Genomic DNA, 13,268 nt, shown 5'->3' with positions numbered 1-13,268 from the left:
CCTGCCTTTCTGGATTTTACACTTTTTTAAGATGGCCTTTTTGACCGGGGGGAAGTGAGAGTTCATTGACCGGGGCACGAACCCGTGTCCCCTGCAATGGCAGGCGGACTCTCAACCACTGCGCCACCAGGGAAGCCCTCCATAGGTGATTTTAATGTGTGGCCAAAGTTGAGAACCACTTAGTATAGGGAGTAATATTTAGAAGACTATCATCTCCTATTATCCTTTTGATTACTAATAACATGATAAAAATAGCTAGCATTGGACTTCCCTGGTGAGCCAGTAGTTAAGACTCCACACTTCCAATGCAGAGGGTGTGGGTTCGATCCTTGGGCAGGGAAGTTCCGCTTGCCATGTGGCATGGCAAAAAAAAAAAAAAAAGCTAGCATTTATTGAGTGTTTACTAAGTTCTAAAATTTTCATATACCGTTCCTCTTTAATCTGTGTAACTATATGATATAGACACTGTTATCCTTACTTTACAGATGAGAATTGAAACAGAAACTTTAAGTCTACTGTCCAAGATCACAGAGCAGGGCTGGGATTTAAACCCTTACATTTTGACCCTACAGTAGTCTATCACTTTAACGGAAATAACACATTTAACTATGTTTTTAAATTTTGTTCAGTTGATTATAATGTCTTAATTTCTGCAATTCTCCTAAGAACTTATGGTTTTTGCTGGACAAGCACCAGACACCACCCATGATTGGAGAGGAAGCAATGATTAATTATGAAAATTTTTTAAAGGTTGGTGAAAAAGCTGGACCAAAGTGCAAGTAAGAATAATATGATTAACAAAGGAGTATGTTATGTTAAGCATTTTAAATGCCTCAAGTAAATGTTAATGAAAATTTAAGTCAATAATATGATAATTTGAGTCAGCTTTTCATTAAACTAATAAAGTTTAATAAAATTATTTACAGTCAAGAAAATTACATTGGTATAAAGTTATTAAAAGAAATAGCTTATTTACAGCATTATAGGTCCTCATTCTTAAGACAATAGAATTAAATATATATGGCTTAATATTTCAAGTTTTGAACTATAGTTCTCACTTTGATTTTTTTCCCACCACTTTGATTTTTAATTGTTTGAATTTATGCTGTTGTCTGCTAAATCATACAGAAGTCATTTTTATATTATATTGGCAGATGATTTAATCTTTATTTCCTTTCCTTAGGCAATTTTTCGCAGCAAAAGTCTTTGCTAAACTCCTTCATACAGATTCTTATGGAAGAATTTCCATCATGCAGTTCTTTAATTATGTCATGAGAAAAGGTGATTTCATTTTCATTGTACTTGAACTCCTTCTATCTGGGAATCAAGTAGGTTTCCAGTCAGTGCTTTTATAGTATCCCTTCCATGTCAAACAACTCTTAGTAAATTTGAATAACAGAATTCTTGTCTTTTGACCAAGATTTGTTTTCCTATTATTATGGCTCTCTCCTGGAACTTACTAGAGCTGAAAGTTTCTACCATATATTTGGGTTCATTACTATAAAAAACAAACAAAACAAAAGCCTCATGTATCTTGAAGATACTAGCTAACTAGATATATCAAAAGCTGAACCAAGAGTTTTAATGGATGGTTATTTGAAATACTTTAATTCACTGGTAATTTTATTTCGCCAATATATTACAGGTTGAGTTGCCTGAGAGGATAGTTTCAAACTCACAACTGTAGCATCATCTCAAGGAGTATTTATTAAACAAGTTGGAATTGTTATGATTCCTATAAGTTCCATAATGACCTGTCAAGTCCTGTGTGTACCAGCTTTAATATTTGGTTGTGGTAATTAACCTAAGTAGAATAAAAGCTGCTTCATTAAAGGCATAATATCAGAACTCCTGTTCTGGTGGAACAACAGTATTCTCAAGGGCATCAACTTTATCGTCACTTTAGGCATGGTAGAATTGTTGATATCTGCAGTTAATTCTCTGGTATATTTATTTTGTTTCAAACAATTTGTGGATTAATGAGATAAGTAATATATGTGAGAAAAATATGTTTATAGAGTCATTAAATTAGCTTGTCTCTCTATCTCCTTTTATGCATATATATATACTAAAGGATAGATCTTAACAATTATATTTCATTTTCTTGTTTATTGTCAGTTTGGCTTCATCAAACAAGAATAGGCCTCAGTTTATATGATGTTGCTGGACAAGGGTATCTTCGGGAATCTGTAAGTATTAACCTACTTTAATAAACTCTAGACACCAGAATGCTCTAGACACCAAAATTGCTAAACAGTGGTTATCACTGGGTGTCGAGATTACAGATAATTCTTATTTTGTTTTTGTTTCTCTGCTTTGTTTGTTTTTACAAATAACATGTGTTACTAAAGAACTTTTTAAGTGTATATTGGTCACAAAAATTCCTTTCTAAATTCTTTTTCTCCAACCTTTAAAGAAAAAAAAGCCTTTTAAAGGAGAAGAAAAGAATGTAATGTTTTAACTGCTTAAAAATCATTGAAGGGCTTCCCTGGTGACGCAGTGGTTGAGAGTCCACCTGCCGATACAGGGGACGCGGGTTTGTGCCCTGGTCCGGGAGGATCCCACATGCCGCGGAGCGGCTGGGCCTGTGAACCATGGCCGCTGAGCCTGCGTACCATGGCCGCTGAGCCTGCGTGTCCGGAGCCTGTGCTCCGCAACGGGAGAGGCCACAATAGTGAGAGACCCGTGTACCACAGAAAAGAAAAAAAATCATTGAAGAAACAGTGAAAAACTTTTGGTTATTCATGAGTGTTATCTGTGTATGACTGTTTTAAAGTGTAAGAGCCAGTAGTTTTTCCTTTTTTAGGAAATATAAGAAAAATAATGTGACTATAGTCCCACCTGCAGGTTTGGGTTGTAAGGTCAGTTACCAAGAGGCTATTTATTTCCCATTAGGCACTAATGTGGTTATCAACAGGTTATCAAAAGAGAATTATATTATAGCCTCATGATCCAAATCACTATTCTTGTAAGTGTGGGTATCTCAATTATATGAGGACTTCCCCTGGTGGTCCAGTGGTTAAGACTCCAACCTTCCAAGGCAGGGGGCCCAGATTCAATCCCTGGTCGGGGAACTAAGATCCCACATGCTGCACAGCGTGGCCAGCAAGCAAGCAAGCAAGCAAATAAATAAATAAGTAAATCAGTCAATCTATCTATCTTCTTTTCAGCTCAGGCTTTTTCCCAAATATATACAAAGGGGGAAGGGAGTTATGCATAAATATGAACCAGGTTAATTAATCACTTAAATAAATATTCAGGTATAAAATTTAAAGAGATGTAAATTCCCTGTTATAGTTTATGTTTCCCGTTATAATTTGTTGCACTGTTTTATCCAGATTTCTATAGATAAAATCTGTTAGCTCATACTGGATATTTACACTTAAAAACCTTTCTAGGGCCGGGCCACAGTATAATTCTTGTCCTTTAAGGTTCAGATCAGCTTGACAGAAAAAGGTTCTTCCTGCTATCCATCTATCTCTAGCAAGGAGGATGTGTTAAACACTGGTTGATACTTACTCAGATCAGATATTGGAATACTTCTATAGCTCTGAGAATTCTTGTCAGCCATTAGTTGGTTTACAAAACAAACTTTTCTTGCCTCTTCCCATGAATGGAAACAAATATTGAAAGAGGAATGGGAGGAAGAGAGAGAAAAGCAACAGTATATCTCTGTAGTTGTGTTTAAAAGGGAGTAATGTTCCCTTCTCTCAATGAAAGAAAACATTTCTCTCAAAGAAAAGAAATAACTCTCCTAACCTTGGCACTTTGCCTTTTGAAACCAAATTTTGTGTCTCCCTTATTTAAAAGACAGTAATTTCCAGAGCCAACATCTGTAATTTGAGTAGTATAGGCAAACTCTCATTCACTTACTAAATCTTATTAAATAAGCAATTACCAAACACTTATGTGTGCCAGGTACATTGCTAAGCCTTACTCTTAAGGTGCTTTTTTCCTAGCAGAGTGGGGAGGCAGACACTAAATTATCAGCAACATGATTTCAAAGAGTGACAAGTTCTAAGGAGAAAATAGGGTACTAGGAAAGTGTATGACTGGGGTTGGGGAACTATTTTAGATAAGACAGAAGAGGTGCCTCTTTGAGATAGTGATTGAGTTTTAGCCAAGAAGGATGAGAAAGAAGCCATGAAAATGTAATACAGAGGGAACAGCAAGTTCATTGTCCCCAAGGCAAAGTTAAACCTGACCTGTTCTAGGAGCAGAAGGAAGCCAGTGTGGCTGGAGCATATGAGTGAGGGTTAGAGTGACAGGAGGTGAAGTTGGAGAAGTAGGCAGGGCCACATATTGGGTTGTTAGACCATGATAAAGAGCTTGGATTTTATATTGAGACTAATGGGAAGCCATCAGAATTTTTTTTTTTTTTTTTTGCGGGCCGGGAGCCTCTCACCGTTGTGGCCTCTCCTGTTGTGGAGCACAGTCTCCAGACGCACAGGCTCAGCAGCCATGGCTCACGGGCCCAGCCACTCCGCGGCATGTGGGATCTTCCCGGACCAGGGCACGAACCCGTGTCCCCTGCATCGGCAGGCAGACTCTCAACCACTGCACCACCAGGGAAGCCCAGCCATCAGAATTTTTAAGCTGAATCTGTCAGGATATGGTTTACATTTTATTTTATTTATTTATTTTTTGGCCATGTGGCTTGTGGGATCTGTTCCCCAACCAGGGATTGAACCCTGGCCACGGCAGTGAAATTCTGGGCTCCTAACCACTAGACCACCAGTGAATTCCCTGGTTTACATCTTTAAAAATTACTGGATGTGTGGAGAATGAATTGTAAAGAGCCTAGAGTCAAAGAAGGAATAATTAGGAAATTTCTGTTGTTGTCCAGGTGAGAGATGATAGTGGCCCAGACCAGGGTGATGTCTGTAGAAGCCAGTAATAGATTAATTCAGTATATATTTTGGACACACACACCCCAACAATGACAAAAATTTGCTGCTGGATTAGATTTTGGGGGTAAGGGGTGGGGGCCTTGGTGAAGAAAAGGTAGGAACCAAGTTTAACTTTTTTACTTTGAATAAATGGTGGAATAGGGGAATATGGGTGAGGACCAGGGTTGGGGATAATAAGAGTCCAATTTTGGACACACCATGTTTGAGATGCCATCTATTCTACAACTTAAATTATAAAGTGTCTCAAATGAACTAGAAACATTATACTTTACATTGGATAAAGCAAAAGTAATGAAATTATTAAAATAAATATAAGAAACCATGAGAGGCTTTTAAATATATAATCTTGGAATAGGGAAAGCCTTTCTAAGTATGACAAAGCTCAGGAGTCTAAAAAACAATAAGTTCAGCTAAATTTTTAAAACTCTGAGAGCAAAGACCATCATAAACAAAGTTAAAAGAAAACAACAAGCCAAGAAAAATATCTGAAACTCAGTCACAAATGAATTTATTTCATCATTCACATAGTTTTAATACTGAATAATTTTTAGGACTGAAATTATATTCCAGTATCTCATGAAGAAACAAGATCAGACATTTAACCCTTTCAAGTTTTATTTTGTTTTGTTCTTTCAGGATTTAGAAAACTACATATTGGAACTTATCCCTACTTTGCCACAATTAGATGGGCTGGAAAAATCTTTTTACTCCTTTTATGTTTGTACAGCAGTTAGGAAGTTCTTCTTCTTTTTAGACCCTCTAAGAACAGGTAAAAGAAAATCTTATCTAACTTAGATATTATGAGATTATCATTACTTCTAAATCTCAATAACTAGAGAAAAGTCTTTAAAATGTTATTTATTTTCCTAACATGTTATTGCCATTAATATATAAATCTTTTGACATGTAGATCTTTTGATTTACTTGTGCCAACCATAATCAGCTGTGTGACAGTGGGAATATCACCTAACCTTTTACAATGTTTCCATCTCTAAAATGAAGTATATTCTTTCCAGTTCTAAGAAGCCAGGTATTCTGATATAATTTGCTATCCCTGATAGGTAATATACTGGAGCATTATTCTTTTTGATCAAAAATATGAATTGGGAGATAGGAGGACCATTTAGCCATGATGTGTTTTTCTCATTTTCAAGTTAACTATCCTATATGAGGATCAGATTTGTAAATTTTGCCTCATTAACAGTACATTTATCAACTATTCTAAACTGCTAGGCTTAAATACATGTGTCTGGGACAGAGGCCCAAATCAAAGCCCCTGATACTCCTTCTGTCCTTGAAAATGCAGCTGTGAGTCCATCACAGAATGGGGTAGCTGTCAGTTTTTTTAAACGCCTCCATTATAGGCACACACACATCTTTTTCCTTGGAAATTTACACAATAATAATAGCCAACAGTTTTGACTGTTTATTATGTAATAAGTACAGTACTAAGCATTTTACATAGATTCTTTCATTTTCTTCTCATAACTCCATTACGAAGGTATTATTACCCACATTTTATGTGTGAAGCAATTAAGACTTAGATGGATTGCATGTCTAGAAGTGGCATTTAAATCCCATCTCTCTTAACCACGCCTCTATATTGCTTTCTATTCCAGAACCTGCAAAGGAAAACTGGAAACAGTCTCCTTATTTGACTACTAACAGTATCATATCCATAACCACAAAAAAATTAACACAACTTTTTTTGGAATCTGCTATCAATGTAATTTTGGAATTTCTCAATTGGATGTATATATTTGGGAGTATATAGGTAGACATACCTATATGAGATTTTATTAAATATTCCCTGCAGATTTCCCTTTTCACAGAAATGCATAGTAAGGACTTTGGAGCATAAGAGCTAGGAAGTTTAAAATATCAATTGTGCAATTGCTCTTCTAAAATAATACTTTTATAAAATTGAGTTGCTCTTGTTTTTAAAATTAAGTAATTGTGCTTATGTTCTTTAAAGGGAAGATAAAAATTCAAGATATTTTAGCATGCAGCTTCCTAGATGATTTATTGGAGGTAAATATGTTTTTAAACTACTTAATTATATCACTTCATAGTTGCTATCTTCTAATTATGTCTCTATGCTCATATAGTTAAGGGATGAGGAACTGTCCAAGGAGAGTCAAGAAACAAATTGGTTTTCTGCTCCTTCTGCCCTACGAGTGTATGGTATGTTCCTATAATAATGCTATAATTTGAATTATCCGTTCCTCAGTTAATGTTTCATTAACTGGTGTTCAAAGGACAGTTTTATACATAGCCTAATTTACCTTAAGATCAAAGTATTCCAATTTCCTTAATACCTTATATTCTAGATTATTAAATTTTACTTGTTTAAATGCCAGCATTTTATATTTTTGTGACTCTTATTTAAGTTAGTACATTTCTAACACTTTAACATAAAGAATGTAGTTTGATTTTTTTATTGTTGACTCAGGAACATTATTATGAACATCACCTGTGACCTTGCATTGTGATAAAATACTACTCTCAGGGTCCACAGAGGGGTGTGTTTTAGGGCCTAGTTTGCTTTTTTTTCTTGAATTTCATTAGTCTGTTACATTGTCCTTTTGGGTGGTCTTGTGACTCATTTTGGCAACCTTGACCTCTGCTTTCAAGTGCCAGCATTTCAGTGCTTTATGTTGGTTGACCCCTACCTCCATCTAATTTAGAATCCTAGGAAAGTTATAAAAGGTTGCAAACTGAAAACAAATAATGATGTAAGTGAAATAGCATAAAGGCATGACCTTTATGATGAGTTTTCTTTGACTGGTTCTGGCTTAACAGTTGTTCGGATAGAGATTGCAGGGATAGCAGATGTCTACCATGACTGTAACATAATTAGTTTAAAAATCAAAATATTAACCAATAAAAATAACTTTTTGTTAGTGTTTATTCTTTTGTCTTTTAGTTAGAATTTTATTTTGGTCATAAGTGTCTTTTTATCATCTTTCTCCCCAAGGCCAATATTTGAATCTTGATAAGGATCACAATGGCATGCTCAGTAAAGAAGAACTCTCCCGCTATGGAACAGCAACCATGACCAATGTCTTCTTAGACCGTGTTTTCCAGGAGTGTCTCACTTATGATGGAGAAATGGTAGCAGTTTAAATCTCTAAGTTTTAAAAATTTAAGCTCCCACAATTTCCAAAAGCCTTTATTTTTAAATTGAAATATAGTTGACTTAGAATGTTATATTACTTTCATGTATACAACATAGTGATTCACTGTCTTTATAGATTACCAAAGTTATTGTAAAATATTGACTATATTCCCTGTGCAGAGATTTCATTATTTTTTATGGCTGAGTAGTATGCCATCGTATATGTATACCATATCATCTTTATCCATTCATCTGTCGATGGACACTCAGGTTGCTTCCATATCTTAGCTAATGTAAATAATGCTGCTGTGAACATTGGGGTGCATTATATTTTCCTATTAGTGTTTCCATTTTCTTCAGATAAATATCCAGGAATGGAATTGCTGGATCATATAGTAGTTATATTTTTAATTTTTTGAGGAACCTCCATAATGTTTTCCGTAGTGGCTGCACCAATTTGCATTCCCACCAACAGTGCATGAGGGTTCCCTTTTCTGCATATTCTTGCCAGCACTTGTTATCTTTTTAATGGTAACCATTCTGACAGGTGTGAGGTAATATCTCATTGTGGTTTTGATTTGCATTCCCCTGGTGATTAGTGATGTTGAGCATCTTTTCATCTGCCTGTTGGCCATCTGATGTCTTCTTCAGAAGAATGACTCCTGGGCTTCCCTGGTGGCTCAATGGTTAAGAATCTGCCTGCCAATGCAGGGGACATGGGTTCAGGCCCTGGCCCAGGAAGATCCCACATGCTGTGGAGCAACTAAGCCCGTGCGCCACAACTACTGAGCCCACGTGCCACAACTACTGAAGCCCGTGTGCCTAGAGCCCGTGCTCCACAACAAGAGAAGCCACTGCAATGAGAAGCCCGCGCACTGCAACGAAGAGTAGCCCCCGCTCACTGCAACTAGAGAAAAGCAACAAAGCAGCAACAAAGACCCAAAGCAGCCAGAAACAATAAGTAAATAAAATAAAATAATAAAATAAATAAATTTATTAAAAAAAAGAAGAATGACTCTTCAGGTCCTCTGTCCATTTTCTTAATCACAAAAGCCTTTTTCTTGATATGATACAGCATTATTTTCATATCAGTATATAACAGTATCTTAAGAAGTATGAACTGATCAAATTATTTGAGATTCAGAACCTTTGATCTTAAGGTAAATTTGCTTAAAAACATTACTTCCCTCATGGACTCAGGGCAAACAGAAAATTTTAATATTTTTGTTCATTTCATTGTCAGCGCACCTATTGTAGAGAAGTGTGGACTAGTAAAAAAAAAAAAAATCTGAAAAACAGGTAAACCCTATTGATTATTTTCATATAGATGGTTCATTCATTAAATTACCCGGTCAGATATAGTACCACATATGCCATAATTTAATTTTTTTTTTTTCCCCTTTTTCCCGGTACGCGGGCCTCTCACTGTTGTGGCCTCTCCCGTTGCGGAGCACAGGCTCCAGACGCGCAGGCTCAGCGGCCATGGCTCACGGGCCCAGCTGCTCCACGGCATGTGGGATCTTCCCAGACCGGGGCACGAACCCGTGTCCCCTGCATTGGCAGGCGGACTCTCAACCACTGCGCCACCAGGGAAGCCCTGCCATGATTTAATTTAAATCTAAGAATCAGGTAGTATTACTCTAAGTGGCTACCTTAGCAGCTAAAGATTTGCTAACATGCACCTGTCCTTTTATCACAACAATGCAAAATACTTGAGAAGAAAATTCTAAATAGCATTTTTAAATCACCATTCTTGCTATTAAAAATATGTGTTAAGGATCTGATAACTTTTTCAAACCAATGATGCTTAAGAAATGGTCATACTGTCAGAAGAGAATCAGGGTTTTAGGTTTTATCATTTAGCTTTAATAGCAGTTTTCTAAATAACACCATTGTTAGCCAACTGCAAAGAGAAAGAGGGAAAGGTGCAAAAACTCTGCTTCATGACTCCCACAGCTGCCTACAGTTAACAGTGAGGAGCTTGGAGTATGCTAATAACCTGGTGAATAAAGAAAATCAGAAGCTACAGTTAGGCATGGAGTTTAGACCGTGATGAGGCTGCATCTCTAGCTCTTTATACTACTATTTATGCAGAAAAAAATTCTTAATCTTAGCCTAAGAAAATCCTTTCCAAGATTATAAACTTTTCCAAGTGAGAATCTCCCAAGTACTTTACTTTTTTTAAACATGCAGAAAAAGTAATCTGTGACTATCCCTTTTTCGTAGAGAAAGCTATCTGTTCTGTTCATGTCTTTTCAGCCTTCATTTGTACTCTCTTGCCCCCTTTTTGGATGAGAACAGTGTCAGATCACTGTAGAATATCTGGCATTCTTTTTTTTTAATAAATTTATTTGTTTATTTTTGGCTGTGTTGGGTCTTCGTTGCTGTGTGCGGGCTTTCTCTGGTTGCGGCGAGCAGGGGCTACTCTTCGTTGCGGTGCACGGGCTTCTTTTTGTGATAGCTTCTCTTGTTGCGGAGCACGGGCTCTAGGCACGTGGGCTTCAGCAGTTGTGGCTTGCGGGCTAGTTGCTCCACAGCATGTGGGATCTTCCCAGACCAGGGCTCGAACCCGTGTCCCCTGCATTGGCAGGCGGATTCTTAACCACTGCGCCACCAGGGAAGCCACTCTGGAACTATTAAGATTACTTTTTGGAAATCATCTGAATTAAAGTTTAAAACTATTTCAGAATGACCACACCGAAATGAAAATACAAATTTAGTGGCAACATGCAAAGGTTAGTCACTGTCTGTCCATTTCAAAAGCCTAATGAATGAAAATTATGGCTTAACACAGCAAATCTCTCATAAGAAAATGAGCTGTGCCCCCTCAAACTGTCCTGTACAGATAAACTGCTATGTAGAATCCCTAGAAACCAACATTAAGTATATATTAAGTATGGATTTCTCGTTTCATATTAAAAAAAATTGCCATCTTTGATTACAAACATCTTCAAATCATCAGTCAATTGAAAAGTTAATTACAAATAAGGCCTCTAATGAATGTCATTTTCTTTTCTATAGGACTATAAGACCTACCTGGATTTTGTTCTTGCATTAGAAAACCGAAAAGAACCTGCAGCTCTGCAATATATTTTCAAATTGCTTGACATTGAGAACAAAGGATATCTGAATGTCTTTTCCCTTAATTATTTCTTTAGGGTAAGTCTCATTTGTGTAAATGTGGCTTTGTTATACAATTTGGTTTAAATTACCTACCCAATGACAATTTTATCTAACTTGGGATGTTTAAATTTAACAAAAGCGTTTACCTAACAGATTTCAGAAGGAAATCAAGTCAGGTTTTAGTTTTGTTTTTTTCTATTTTTAAAAACATAAATGGGCTAAATCAATACTGATTTGATTAGTCGTAGAATACTAAACAGTGTGTAAATATATGTTAGGGGCTATTAGCCAGTGGAGATACAAACATACCTGAGAAATTGTATGTTCTTGGTAATTAAAAACTAGTATGTAAAATCCTACAGAACCTTTATACAGTACAGAAAAGGTAACTTCTTTCCACAGGAGTTTTGCACATCTGGTACCTGTAGATTCTTTTAATTGCTATGCTGTAAAAAATATAAATTTAAAAATTGGCTAGAACTGTGGGCTGCATTTCAGTGTGAAACAGATTTGCTGAAATACTTATTCTGTGCTGTAGGTGGTCTCGGAGAATAGCATGATGAGCTCTGAAGTGGAATTTGATTGTATTTTACCTGATAAGCATTCAGCTGCAGCAGGTGTAAATGTAGGAACGTCTTCCCTTTTAAGATAAATCCTAACACACCATTGTAAAGCAATTATACGCCAATAAAGATGTTAAAAAAATTTTTAAAAAAGGATAAATCATTCCTCAGTTTGAACGGTGACTTTTCTACTTGATGGAAAGGTTTTGTACAGTAGTGTTCCATTCCATTGCCACATTTCTATAGCTAGTTTTCAGAAGACCATCTGATTTTTATATGGTTAAGATTGATAGTAAGAAGAAAATTTTTAAAAACAATAAAAATGACATTGTCACATCTTTGTCATAAGAAGTTTTCCCCCAGAGGCTTTTTCTTTTCCACTTAAAAAATTTTTGATACTTTAAAAATAACTTTATCTGATTTCTGAGTTTCAGAGTATGTATTTCATAATTTCATGTTAAATTCCCTGAAAAGCTTTCTATTATGATTTTCTAGGTAGTAATGACTGCAGATTATTATAAGGATAAATTACAATCCCAGTATTAGGATGCATTTTTTAAAAATTGAATGCTACATGGGCTTATATCAGTGGCTCATCTGAGAATATAATATCACCCATCATAGGGATGTCCCCCACTTTAGGCAGACCTATTAAATGAAAATTCAGTTTTAGGAAAACAAAGTAAATATATCTTTTGGAAGCTAAATACTCAATCCCTTTTCATAAAGATTTTTCATAGTATCCTCTACTCTTTGAATATTAAATTTTATTTATTAAATACATTGAAAATATTTCATACCTTTATTTTATCAAAGTTTATTTAGGCTTGGTTGTATGGGCTAAGGTAAAAAGTTACTGGTGCTGAGCCCTGCAGTCCTGGACTGTTCTTAGAGCCTTTGTCCATCAGTATCCCAGTGATAAAAGCTGGGCCCAGATGGTGCACTCTAGATCATTCCATCCAGGTCTCCTGCTCTAGTAGCTTCGAGTGTACTCAGCTTCTCATCTGCTGCAAAGAGATGCCCTGTGCACATTCTGATATCAGTGGCACTACAGAGTAGGCACTTGGAACCTATTATTTTCCAAGAATTTTAAGCTTCACATTTTCCAGTGAATGACTCCCACCTAAAACATTTGTTAGTTCAACTGGATCACAGTAGTTTCTCAGTCAGTATTTTTTTGTTAAAGTTCATAAAAGAGAAGAGTTTGAGGGAGGTTTACCTCCATTTTTTCTGTCAAGTAGAAGAGAAAGTGTAGGGTGGGAGGGGAGGTGGTGGATTGGGTGCCTTAAAGAATGGTGAAGTTATGAACAGCGTTCCTGGAAAATGGGAGAAGCAGGTCATAACAGAATTGCTAGGACCGTTAAAGGCCCATCTGGGGTTGGAGACCATTCATATGCAATAGTAATCTGTACCCTTGTGTACTTTCTTTATGAAGTTCTCCATAGCTAAGGTGTAGGTCTAGAAAGGTTGATGGTTACACTGATCCAGTGTTTAGGTTTTGTTCAGCAGATGTGAAGCAAGGTCAAGGAATTTGAGAATATTGGCAAGAGCGGT

General features: G+C 36.4%; 1 protein-coding gene across 2 annotated transcripts in view; it reads left to right on the top strand.

The window, feature by feature from the left end:
* PPP2R3C (protein phosphatase 2 regulatory subunit B''gamma) overlaps nucleotides 1-13,268 on the top strand; it is a 26,997-nt gene that overhangs the window by 11,380 nt on the left and 2,349 nt on the right. For both annotated transcript variants that reach the window (XM_007464818.1, XM_007464817.1), the window contains 8 exons: nucleotides 667-779; nucleotides 1,184-1,281; nucleotides 2,119-2,189; nucleotides 5,547-5,679; nucleotides 6,886-6,941; nucleotides 7,019-7,094; nucleotides 7,888-8,024; nucleotides 11,050-11,187. In XM_007464818.1, coding sequence (XP_007464880.1) covers nucleotides 667-779; nucleotides 1,184-1,281; nucleotides 2,119-2,189; nucleotides 5,547-5,679; nucleotides 6,886-6,941; nucleotides 7,019-7,094; nucleotides 7,888-8,024; nucleotides 11,050-11,187 — 822 coding nt within the window. The remainder of the gene's footprint in view (nucleotides 1-666; nucleotides 780-1,183; nucleotides 1,282-2,118; nucleotides 2,190-5,546; nucleotides 5,680-6,885; nucleotides 6,942-7,018; nucleotides 7,095-7,887; nucleotides 8,025-11,049; nucleotides 11,188-13,268) is intronic.

This window comes from Lipotes vexillifer, unplaced genomic scaffold (assembly GCF_000442215.2).
Source record: "Lipotes vexillifer unplaced genomic scaffold, Lipotes_vexillifer_v1.1 scaffold324, whole genome shotgun sequence".
Lineage (NCBI taxonomy): Eukaryota > Metazoa > Chordata > Mammalia > Artiodactyla > Lipotidae > Lipotes > Lipotes vexillifer.
The sequence above is the reverse complement of the archived record's forward strand: the minus strand, read 5'-3'. Positions and strand labels throughout refer to the sequence as shown.